General features: G+C 44.3%; 1 protein-coding gene across 7 annotated transcripts in view; it reads right to left on the bottom strand.

Moving 5' to 3' along the window:
* LOC106802042 (ATP-binding cassette sub-family C member 11-like) overlaps nt 1-13,129 on the bottom strand; it is a 237,753-nt gene that overhangs the window by 30,476 nt on the left and 194,148 nt on the right. The window contains exon 13 of one of the 7 annotated variants that reach the window (XM_087420302.1): nt 6,086-10,668. The exons of the other annotated variants lie outside the window; for them this stretch is intronic. Coding sequence (XP_087276428.1) covers nt 10,664-10,668 — 5 coding nt within the window. The 3' untranslated portion in view covers nt 6,086-10,663. Of the gene's footprint in view, nt 1-6,085; nt 10,669-13,129 lie in introns of those variants that run through there. 7 annotated transcript variants of the gene reach the window in all.

Raw genomic sequence — 13,129 nt, 5'->3', positions numbered from 1 at the left:
TCCCCTGCCATTATTGTGTTGCTGTCAATTTCTCCCTTTAGGTCTGTTAATTGTTGCTTTATATACTTTGGTGCTCCTATGTTAGGTGCATATATATTAATAAATGTTGTGTCTTCTTGGTGGAATGTCCCTTTTATCATTATATAATGTCAATCTTTGTCTCTTGTTATCTTTTTTGCCTTGAAGTCTATTTTGTCTGATATAAGTATGGCTACACCCACTTTCTTTTGGTTGTCATTTGCTTGGAGTATCACCTTCCATGCCTTCACTCTGAGCCTATATTTGTCTTTAGGGCTGAGATGGGTCTCCTGGAGGGAGCATATTGTTGGTTCTCATTTTTTAATCCATTCAGCCGGTCTGTGTCATTTGGTTGGTGAATTCAATCCATTTAAATTTAGAGTGATTATTATTATTTTTTTTGTGTGAGGGAGATCAGCCCTGAGCTAACATCCGTGCTAATCCTCCTCTTTTTGCTGAGGAAGACCGGCCCTCAGCTAACATCTGTTGCCAATCCTCCTCCTTTTTTCCTTCCCCAAAGCCCCAGTAGATAGTTGTATGTCATAGTTGCACATCCTTCTAGTCGCTGTATGTGGGACGCGGCCTCAGCATGGCCGGACAAGTGGTGCATCGGTGCACGCCCGGGATCCGAACCCAGGCCACCAGTAGCGGAGCACGTGCACTCAACCGCTAAGCCACCGGGCCGGCCCTTAGAGTGATTATTAATATATGAGGGCTAAATATTGTGATTTGATCTTTTGTTTTCTGATTGTTTTTCCTTGTGTTTCTGTCTACCATTTAAGTTTTGTGATGTGTTTTCTCAGTTTCCTGGTTTTTTATGCTTTGTGACTCTGCTCTGATTTTTTGCTTTGTAGTTACCATGTGGTTCATATAAAGGATCCCATAGATGAGATAATCCTTTTTCTACTGAAAGTATTTCATCTCCATTAGCCTATGCAGCCTCCATCATTTACCTCTTCATCTTCCATGTTTTTGTTGTCACAAATTTTCCTTTTTGTATTGTAAGTTTCTTACCAAATTGAAGTAGTTATAGTTATTTTTGATGCTTTCTTTCCCCTTTAGCCTTTACATTATAATTGTTTAGTAACCTATTCTGATATATGGTTAAAATTTTGATTCTTTCTATTTATCATCCTGCTCAAAGCTTTGTGTACATTTGCTTTTTGTTTCAGGCAGAAGTGCTCCTTTCAATACTTCTTGTAAGGTAGGTCTAGTGGTGGTGAACTCCCTCAGCTTTTGTTTCTGGGAAAGCCTTTATTTCCCCTTCATATCTGAAGGATAACTTTCCTGGACAGAGTCTTCTTGATGGACACTTTTTGTCTTTCAATATTTTGAGTATATCACTCTACTCTCTCCCAGCCTGCAGAGTTTCTGCTGAGAAATCTGCTGGTAGCCTAACGGGGGTTCCTCTGTAAGTTATTTTATTCTCTGTGGCTGCACTTAATATTCTTTCATCACTGACTTTTGACAGTTTTAATATAATGTGGTTCGAGAAGATCTTTTTGCTTTGAGATCATTAGGTGTTCTATTCACTTCATGTACTTGTGTATCCAGTTTCTACCCCAGGTTTAGGAAGTTCTTAGCTATTATTTCTTTAAATAAGCTCTCTGCTCCTTTATCCCTCTCTTCTACTTCTGGCTTACCCCATTTCCTTATGTTGCTTTTCCTAAATGAGTCATTTATTTCTTGTAGAATTTCTCTATTTTAAAAAAAATCTTAGTTCTCTTTCACTTCCACCTTAATCACTTCTAGATTTGTATCTTCGGGGTCACTAATTCACTCTTCCATATGATCAGCTCTATTTCCAAATCTTTCCACTTTATTTTTCATCTAATTGTGTTTTGCAGCTCCAGAATTTGTTTGGTTGGATTTTTTTTCCCTACTATCAACCTTTATTTGATCTGTATCACTGGATTTTTTTTTTTTTAAATAACAGTTTCAGCGTCTTTGGTGAAGTACTCCTATTTGTTAACTTTATTCCTGAGATCATTGAAATGTCTTTCTGAGTTTTCTTATAGCTCATTGAGTTTCTTCCTGACAGCTATTTTGAATTTTCTGTCAGTTAGATTGTAATATTCCGTCTCTTCAAGTCTGGTTTCTGGAGAGTTGTCATTTTCTTTTCTTCTTCTTCTTTTTTTTTGTTTTGCTGTTTTTTTTATTGTGAAATTTTTGTTGTACATTATTGTTTATCAATCACCATATAAGTGCATCCCTCCTCCCCTTGCGCCCAGTCCCCAGCCCCCTATCCCCTGATAACCACCAAACAGTTCTATCTGTCCATGTGTTGGTTTATCTTCCACATATGAGTGAAATCATGCACTGTCTGTCTTTCTCTTTCTGGCTTATTTCACCTAACATAATACCCTCCAGCTCCATCCATGTTGTTGCAAATGAGACAATTTTGTCTTTTCTTATGGCTGAGTAGTATTCCATGGTATATATGTAGCACATCTTCTTTATCCAATCATCAGTTGAGAGACACTTGTGTTGCTTCCATGTCTTGGCTACAGTGAAGAATGCTGCGATGAACATAGGGGTGCATAAGCTTCTTTGGATTGTTGATTTCATGTTCGTTGGGTAGATACCCGGTAGTGGGATAGCTGGATCATGACGTATTTCTATTTTTAACTTTTTGAGGAATCTCCATACTGTTTTCCATAGAGGCTGCACCAGTTTGCATTCCCACCAGCAGTGGATTAGGATTCCCACTTCTCCACATCCTCTTCAGCATCTGTTGCATTTTGTCTTGGTGATTATAGCCATTCTAACAGGTGTAAGATGATATCTTAGTGTGGTTTTGACTTGCATTTCCCTGATGATTAGTGATGTTGAGCATCTTTTCATGTGCCTATTGACCATATCTTCTTCTTTGGAGAAGTGTCTGTTCATTTCCTCTGCCCAGTTTTTGATTGGGTGGTTTGTTTTTTTTGTTATTCAATTGTGTGAGTTCTTTATATATTATGGAGATTAATCCTTTGTCAGATATATGGTTTGCAAATATTTTTTCCCAGCTGGTGGGTTCCCTATTCATTTTGATCCTGGTTTCATTTGCCTTGTAGAAGCTCTTTAATCTGATGAAGTCCCACTTGTTTATTTTTTCTTTTATTTCCCTTGTCTGAATAGGAGAGTTGTCATTTTCTTACAGTGCTACCGTGTTACTGTAGTTCTTCATGGTGCTTGATGAGTTGATCCTCTGCTGGTGCATTTGTGGTAGTAATTATCTTTCTTATTTGTGTAAGGCTTAGGTTACTTTGGTTCTGAGCTGCTTCTGGTTGTATCTGAGAGCCTGCACTTTCCACCCTCCACTGCCTCTGCCAGAGACATCGTCAGTGCCCTCCTTGTGCTGCTTGTGCCTCTGAGGTTGCTGGAGCCTTGCTGTTTATGATGTCGCTGAAGTCGCAGGTGTCACAACAGGGGTCACAAAGCTGCAAGCACCTCTGCTGCTCCTTGGGCCACCTGGGTCATGTTCCCCCATTGGCTCTCTGCTGGCTCTCCAAGGGCTTGGGAGCTGCTGCCACGTGCACCAACTGCATTGCCACCCCCAGGTTATCTGAGGGTGCTGGCAGCACCACTACCAGGGACACCATGTTCACAGGTACTGCTATTGCTGCCAGGGCCCTGGGGTCTAGTAGGCAGCCCCCACTGCTAAGTAGGGCTGGTGTTGGGGGTGCTGCCACCGGGGGCTGAGTCATGGGTACGGTTGAAGTGTCAGGTCGCAGGCATCACCCACCACTGCTGGGGGAGGCGTAGTGGCTAAGCTGCGAGTCCCACTGCGTTTGCTGAAGCCGAGGGTTGCAGGCACCACCTGCCACTACTAAGTGAGGGATGGGGGCTGAGCCGCAAGTGCCATTGCTGCTCTTGTAGCCTCTGGTCTCTGGGGCTGGTGCACTTTTCCAAACCTCAGGTAGGGTCACCCATCGCCATTGCTGGAAGTATCTGAGTCTTGCATACTACCCTCACTGCTGGAAGGGCCGGTGTCAGAGGTACTGCCATCAGGGGAGGGGGATGAGAGCGAATCACACGTAACTCACAGTTCCCAAGTCTCTGGTCACAAGCCCACAGTGATTCCTGGCACCTCTGGGAGCACGCACTGCCTGGATTCCTGAAGCCTCTGTTCATGGGCAACACCTCACATCCTCGGGCCTCTGTATGCAGGCCCAGCCACAGATCCTAGAACCTCTGGTCTCGGGAATTGCACCTCCTGCTCCCCTATTTCCACTGCCTCGAGGAGGCCTAGTCCATCCACATTCAGATGTATAGATGTATGGATCTCTCAGGGGCTCTGGTGTGCCATGCAGAGAGTCCTCTGCTGGTGAATGGATGTCCTACTGGTTGTAACTTAGAGGGGAATGATAAAGGGAATAACTCACTCTGCCACGATGCTGACGTTACCTCTCCAAGTATCTTTGTTGTACTATTTTGATAACCATCTTTCAGTGTAATTGGTTTTCTTTGCAAACCTATGTACTTTACTTTATGCTTCAGAAACATTATTTTGAGAACACACTATACTACCAAAGAGATCTATGGCACAAAAAAGGTTAAGAACCCGCATCTAGCTCAGTTCTTTGATTCACAGGGGAAAGCTGAGTTCCAGACAGAGACGATGTCTTGCCCACAACTACATCACTGGCTGTTAACAGACTGTCCTGGGACTCAAATCTAAAACAGGGAGGAAAGGAAGTGAGGAGGAGGGCCAGGCAAGCAGCAAGGGCTGGGATAAAGGCCTCACCCCAGCACTTTGTTCAGGTACAGTCTGCTCAGAGCAGGGGAACAGGCTGGCCACCTCCCACCAGTTCTAGATCTGATGCCTGGGCAGCCCCTACCCACTTCTTGCCCCCATTGCAGCAACTCTGGGTGGTTCAAGGCAAAACCATTTCCCAGTACAATTTTTTGATTCAGTAATGACGTTCCTTGCTAAATCCCTGCTTCCCGAATGCTTTGTCATCTGTGCTGTACTCTAGTGACAACTGTACTGATCCAGAAACTTCTGTTCCCATATGAGGGACTCAGTTCCACTCGGCATTCACTGAGATGCTCCCCACACCCATCAATATACTTCGTGATTCTGGGGTTGTTTGATGCACAATTTAGAGCTTACAGAGCACTTCCACAAACATCATTTCACATAAAACGCATGCCAAGAGATTGTGCGCCGTTGCTAGAGATGGCTAAGAGTTTTCACTCTGAGCTCCTTAACAATTAGTGTGAGGAAGGAGATGAGATGTATTACAAGATCTTCATGACCCAACCATTTAAAGAAAAAATTTAATTTCTCACAATAAGCACAGTTTTCCTGGTCCTGAGAATGGAAGGTCATGTTTTCCACGTGTGGGGCGAGTTTGTATACACAGACTCAGCTCTCTGAGCCGGTGCACTTGCTCAGGTCTTCAAGCTGCAAGTGGTGGAGCTCAGGCCAGAACATGTTTTCTGCCTGAGAACATGTTTTGCTCTTTATCGGAGGGCTTGTTCTCTAATTGTTGCAGCGTGCATTTCTGGTTCACTAATCTATGTGAACACTTACTGCTTTAAATGCCCATTCAAATTCCAAGTATTTTCAAGACTCATTTGACATGAACTTTATTTGGTCTTCCTCCTGTATGTCTCTCCTTAGTTCACTAGGCAAACAAACAAAAGTGAAAAACCCAAACCCCTTCCTTTAGCAGACACTCTGAGTGCTTCTACTGGACAGATTCCAACAGCAGCCCTGAAGGTAGAATTCTTATTTCTCGGGAGATTCTGCTAATTTAAAAAAGTTACTCACAAATAATACCTACTGTTAATTCAGTGTTTAGTATGTTCCGGAAACTATGTTAAGCACATCACTTACTTTATCTAATTCTCAATTAATTTACAATGCTTTGAAATCAGTGTTCCCATTTTGTAGTTGGAGAAACTGAAAGACAGAGACTTTGAGCTCAGATCTGATTCAAGATCCTACTCTTAATCACCATATACTATCGATTCTGTGCAGCTCCACACGCTGATTTCCGTGTGCTTCTGGGGTCTATGAGCCTGGTCTCTCTCTGTCTCTGTTTCTCTCTCTCTCCCCCCTTCCCTCCCTCCCTGTGTGTCTCTTTCTATATATATATACACACACACATGCATGTATATTTTTAAAAAATTATTAAAAGAATTTTTTTTGACATTCATTGAGCTCATGTCTTCTAAGGTTCACTGAAGACATGCTGGTGAAGGGCAGGAATAGGGAGGATTCAGACAGAGACTCACTTGGTACTAAAGGTCTCAGAGAACCTCAGAGCCGGGAAAATTCTCTGGAGGAATGGTCGTGAAGCTGAGCACCACCATCATTATTTGGGCACACAGACTCCTGATGTTCGCACATAGACTGACTTACTAATGGTGTGCAGGATATACATGTACATCACTGTACTAACATATTTCTTAATGAAAAATAGAATTTTTATAAGGAGGAGGGAAAATATAGAAAGGACTTCTAACGTTTTCTTCCTATACGCAAGTGGATTCTCCTGCCACTACCCCACGAGGAGGTGTACGCCTGGCTGGACCGCAGTGCACTGACCTTCCATGAGCGTATGCAGTATTTGGCACAAGAGTTTGTCTACTCTTTTCTTAAGGACTCCGTTGGGCAGAGACTGCACCACCCCTCTCCATCATTCCACTCCAGAATCTGTAGCCCAATGGGGCGAACAATCTTCTTTATGTACTACCACAATACTGTGTGTCTTGCTGGACATCCACCTCTGCCACACCCTCCATGAACATGGAGAAAAACTGCTGATCATTCTCTTTCTATTAACTCGACAGCGTTTGAATCTGTTTGTAAATTGTGACAGTGTGTCTGTGCTGTGTTTCTAGACCTCCTGGGGTGGTTGTGAAGATCAAGTGATCAAAGGATGAAGAACTCCGGGATACCCAAGGGGTCTGCAAATGTCAAGTGATATTATCAGCAGTGATTTGCATTTACAGAGGAATAAAATGGGACTCCTTAGACATGCATCAAGAAAGCCTCTGTTGGCCCAGCCCACTCCCGAGGCCAGGGGACCTTCCTCCTAGGACCTGTTTTGCTACACTGAAGCTGACCACAGACCCTCCCCATTGCCCACCTCCCTTTTGGGCATGAAAAGAAGTATCCCCTTGGGTGAGCAGCCTGCTCCGTGAATTACATCACCAGGAAGTGGAGGAGCTCGAGACAGCCAGCAGGGGGAGGAAGTGACTAGGATCAGAGCAGGGAAGAGGATGGGCAGGCTTGAACTACTACAGCAAAATGTGTCATGAAATCCATGTGAGTTAGGAGGAGAAGGTCTTCTAAGGTGACTAAATAATTCTTAAAAATGAATCAAGACTTGTTTTTTCTGAATTTAGAGATTCTGCTCCCTCCCAACCGTTCCCTGGCCACCGTAGAATCCTTCAGATAACTCGGAGCTGAATCATTGTGCCCAACGTGTCCTGAGCAAGGCACCGTGGCCAGGCATTTTATTAAAGGGACTCGAGAAATCGGAAAAGATCTGTGCTCCAGAGTTGGCAAAACCTGGAGTGAGATAAACAGGAAACTTTTATAAGCTGCAGTTAGCTGTTAGCGCCAGTCCAACACTTACCTTTTGTTCAATTCAAGAAAAACACAAATGGAGCTCAAATTGCCTTTTATTTTCGTTAAATAAATGGGGAATGAATAAGTGAGATCTCTGTTTTGAAGATGAGATTCTCCTCCTGCCCCCTGACCTGAGAGTTGCTTTACCTCTGCAGGAACAGGGAGGGGAAATGCATGCCTTCAGGGAGGTGGGTCCCTGGACCAGGAGTCAGGAGACTTGGCTACTGGTCTCAGCCTTGCCCCAAGGACACCATGGAAAGCCTTCTGTTCCTTGGTCTCCTTATCTGTAGAATGGGGGCTAGGGGAGGACTTTCTCCTGCTCTGATATGAAGCTGTGATGTGACAGGCTGGGAGGGGATGGCGGTGCAAGCACATTGCATGGGCTCTGACTGTCCTATCCCGGGAGGGGGCAGTGCACTCTAGTGTGGGCAGAGGGAATGTTGGTCCCCCAAGTTCTCTGCAAGGGTCTGGTGGGAGTGGCAGTTGATTGGGCAGTTGGAGAGGAGAGCTCCATGCAGGTGGGACAGGGGAAGAGGAATCTGAGGTTTGTGGAGTGAAGGAAGCCCAGCACCTGGCAACAGGCCCCGCCCTCCGAGCCCCGTGACTCCTGACCCCTCCTCCTCTCTGTCTTGTCCTCAGGACACTAGTGTTTCCTGCCCAGGTACAGCTTCCCTCTGCATCAATCAGCCCCCAGGTAGTACTTGCGGATGTTGTCTCTCATCCTCAGGACAGGCTGTGGTGGGTGACACCGCGTCAAAAGTGACTGCCCATGTGAAAGGAAGCAGGGACCTGGGGCCTCCCAGAGTGGAAGGGAGGCCTGGGGCACCTCTGTATTTGGAGCCCCCTGGGATTGTAAAAGAAAAAGTAGAAATGGCAAGACAGGATTCCCAAATCTGTGATATACAAAAGCCTACACTGAACAAATGAAGTCTTTTCTCTCTCTCTCCCTCTCCCACACACACACACTGCACTGGTTCACAATTTAATCACAGAATTTGATAAAATGCTTGATTTTATGGTGCACTCCGGTGTGGTTCACTCAGGTCTAAAATGGGAGATCTCATCTTTCTTCAATCTTGTCAGAACATCTCTGTGAATGAATGGGTGACATTTGGAGACACTGTCACCATCTGGGAACCTCTGGGGATGACAGGATTCAGCAAAAGCCCCCACTTCCCTTTCTGCACCCCCAGGTTTGCATTCTCTCAGCAGCACATGCTTCCCTCTGCCCTCTCTCCACCTCCCTTCTCCCCCTCCAACAACAACCCCACATCACTCACAGCTCATTCTCCCAGGTCGGGCTGCTTACATGGGTGCTGGGACAGCTGGGATGGACAGACGGGAGAAGTGAGGGCTGGGGGTGGAGGAAAGCTCCCCAGAGCTTCTCCTCTGAGCTGGAGGCTGGTCAGGGCCTAAAGGAAGGGGCTGTGGGAGTTGGGGGGAGGGCATGAGACCATCAGATATTGGTAATTTGAGTGGCTTTAAATTAAACATGGATTTACTGAGAAAGGAACAGGGGCCATAGTCTCTTATCTGGGAAAGATTCTATGATTAAAAGCGGATCTGCATTTGGTTGACGCAGGGGAGTCCTAAGGAAGAACTTTCATTATGGGCACCTGTCTTGACATGAGTACAGCCATGTTCGGCCGCTCCATTGACCTACAGCCACCAGCACAAAAAGAAATATAAAAGCTGCTTTCTGCGTGGTGGGAACTGGCCCTTCTCTCACGGAGGGAGTTGCAAGTTGTAACATTTCAAGGCTCTTGGAGCGTCGTCGCACGGGATGGACTGGCCATCTGTGCTGGGCTGGGACGATAACCAAAGAGAACAATGCACGTACACAACTACTGGGCTGGGACGTTAGCCAGGGGGGCTCAGTGCACATACGCCACTGATAACCATTTTGTGCATGGGAACACTAAATGCTTGCTCTGCAAACTCTGTAGCTGCTTACTCTGAAAATTACTGATGGTATAAAAACTGCTGGAAACTGAGCCCTAGTGAGAGTTCCACCTGTGGAAGGGACACCTTGCCCAGGACGTGTGATCCTTGCCCAGCCACGTCGATTGACAGGGCTCTCCCGGCAGTGGGGCGTGGATGTTGTGAGTAACTGATTTGATGTGAAGTAATTGATTTGATATGAAGTAATTGATTTGATGTGTTCTCTTTTCGGTCAACCTGGTGTTTCTCTTTCCGGTTGATTTGTGTCATTTCTCTTCAGCCGATGTGGGTGTTTTCCCTTTCCAGTCGGGCTGATGTTTTTTTTCCCTCTTAATATTTGACCTATTTGGATCTGTTTTCAGACTGTCGCCTTTACTATCCTCTATATAATAAAATATACCTTTGGTCATTTGTTTGGAGTGGAAAGTGTCTTTTACGTCTCCGATCGAATCCCCGAACCTCTCTTAACTTAATTGGCGCTGTGAGCAGGATTTGATTAAGGAGATGCCTTTCCTATTCAAACGAAAGGTAACTGAAGCCAAGGTGGAAGAAATTCCAGGATGGGAGGACCCTCCCTTTTGCACTCTGGCTGGGGAGTGGGCTCATAGCTCAGGGTTATGTGAAGCTTGGGATGCTCGTCTGCGACGATTTGAACCGTTGGATGTGACCTAAGCTTTGCAGACGGTGGAAAGGAAAGCGAAAGATGATGTTTCTTTTTTGGCACAGCGAGGTTGGTGTTTGTTGACTGCTTATCGCCGGGCTATAGACGATAGGGATAAGATACAGACAGAGAAAGTACTCTCGGAAAAAGAAAATTTAGATTTGCAGTCTCGCTTGGCTATGATTCAATGTCAATATCTTGCACTGGGAGATCAGGCTCGTAACTACCAAGCTATAGCAGAAAAGGCTGCTGTAAGAGTTGCCAAATATAAATATAGAAAGAGAAGAGGAAAGGTAAATGAACGAAAAGTTCATATGGCCATAGCATCGGCCGGTCCTAAGTGGGACCCGGACACATGGGATGGTGATATCTGGGATGATGATTCTGACTGATTATGAGGAAGAGGAAAAACCGCCCAAACGCACAGAGTCACGTCCTCTTCGCCGTCGGCGGATGGAAATGGATGGTAATCATCCTGTAAGGAAAGATGTGATTGAGGATTTTAACCAACAAGAAATTTCTGATATTTTAGCCCGGGCTACACAAAAGCCTGGAGAGGCCATTATAACTTGGCTTGTTCGCCTATATGATATGGGCGCTACAGGAATTAATCTGGATGCAGGAGATGCTTTTAAATTTGTAATTTTGTCCAATTATCCAGTAATACGGGGAGCTTTCAGAGATTGGAGCATGAATGCTCACCCCCCAAATGATCGTGGACAAGACACTGATGGTACAACTTTATTGGCTCTTGCAGTAAAAGGAGCTCAAGATAAATACCCCACGGATGATATGTGGCCAGACACTAATAGACCATGATATACTTTAAAAGATTGTGTCCAAAAGATGAGAGAAGAAACCATGAAACGGGCTGTGTTTCTGGGGTGTGGTGAAGCTTTAAATGAAATGACTTTAAGTGTCCAGGTGCGAAACAAGTTGATAAAAACTGCACCTCCGGCATACAAACAAATAATTACAACCCTTCTCATGAATGAAACTGAAAGCCCTATATCAACACTTGCAGATAAGATTATGCAGCTAGCAGACTTGGGAGACTGGCAGACAACTAAAAACTCTCCAAGAAGGGAAAAAAGAGAAACATTCTTTAAAAAGGATAAAATGACTCAAGGTGATATGTTTTTGGCCCTACTCCAGGCAGGAGTACCTAAAGACCAGATTGATGGAATTGACACTAGAGAATTATGGAAACTATATAAAGAAAAAGGGCTGAATGTAAAACAAGTGAATAGAAGGGACAGTATAGAGAATGTTTCCAACCCAGTGCCTACTGCACCTAGTGCACCACCTCCTCCCTTGGATCCTCTTCTTGCTGACTTATGTGATTGAGGGGAAGCCAAACCTCTGTATCGATTAGTGCCACTATAAGAAAAGATATTAGACCACATGTACCAATTGAAATATTTTGGAAGAATGGATCTACAACTAGTGTGAGGGCACTTGTAGATACAGGGGCAGAGGCCACCCTTATCTATGGGAATCCAACTAAGTTTCAAGGTACATCAATTCTGATAACTGGATTGGGAGGAAAAGAAATCCAGGCAGTTACCACTAATCTTTCTATGCAAATTGGGCAACTACCCCGGTGCACATATCTAGTTATGATTGTGCCAATACCAGAATATATAATTGGGATTGATATTCTAAAAGGATTGACATTAAATTTGGCTGATGGACAATACCAATTTGCTATTAGAGCTTTGTCTTTTCATATTAATGCTGTAATTGTGGGATGTTTGCACCATGAAGTAGAAATTCCACCTGCCACGCAAGTGATCAATCAAAGACAGTATCGCATCCCTGGAGGACAACAAGAAATATCTGAGACCATAGAAGATTATTTGGCTGTAAAAGTCCTTCGCAGAGTAACTACAGCCTGGAATAATCCTATCTGGCCTGTTAAAAAAGGTGATGGGACATGGAGAATGACTGTAGATTACAGAGAGCTAAACAAAGTGACTCCAGCTATTCAAGCGGCCGTCCCTGATTTGATTACTCTTATAGAAAAAGTGCAATGTTATCCAGGCACTTGGTATGCAGTCATAGACTTGGCTAATGCCTTTTGCACCATACCTATACCTAAAAGTGTCCAAGAACAGTTTGCTTTCACGTGGCTGGGACAACAATATACCTTTACTAGACTTCCTCAGGGATATGTGCATAGTCCCACTATCTGCCATCGACAGGTTGCTGAGACCTTGGCAAAGGTACCTGCTTCTGATGATGTCCAAATAGTACATTATATAGATGATATTATGATCCAAGGAAATGAAGAAGAAAAGGTACAACAACAGTTAGAAAAAGTAATGGACACACTTGAGGAGGATGGATGGAAAACTAATCCAGCTAAAATTCAGGGCCCGAGTTCAAATGTTAAATTTTTGGGAGTACTTTGGAATAATGGAAAACAAGAAATTTTACCTAAAGCTAGACAAAAGATATTAGATTTTGCAGCACCCCGCAACAAAAAGGAAGCACAAAAATTTATTGGATTATTTGGATTTTGGAGGGCACATATTCCACATTTAAGTCGGCTCCTTGCACCTTTATATAAAGTTACCAGGAAAAAATATGAATTTGAATGGGGAATGGAACAAAAAGAAGCTTTTGAAGCAGCCAAGCATGCTATTCAGACTGCTTTAGATCTATGGCCAATTAAACTGGGACCCATTGAGTTACAGGTAGATGTCATTGATCAGTATGCCAGCTGGAGTTTATGGCAAAAACAAGGTGCCCGACGTTATCCTCTGGGATTTTGGAGTCGCAAGCTTCCCTGTTCCAGTGAAAGATATAGTCCTTTTGAAAAACAGCTGTTAGCCTGCTATTGGGCTCTAATAGACTCAGAAAGCCTTACCCTGGGACATGAGGTAATTATGCGACCCCAAATACCCATCATGCAATGGATTCATAGCACGCCT

The sequence above is a fragment of the Ceratotherium simum genome, chromosome 30 (genome assembly GCF_057802395.1).
Source record: "Ceratotherium simum simum isolate JZ-2026a chromosome 30, ASM5780239v1, whole genome shotgun sequence".
Classification (NCBI taxonomy): domain Eukaryota; kingdom Metazoa; phylum Chordata; class Mammalia; order Perissodactyla; family Rhinocerotidae; genus Ceratotherium; species Ceratotherium simum.
The sequence above is the reverse complement of the archived record's forward strand: the minus strand, read 5'-3'. Positions and strand labels throughout refer to the sequence as shown.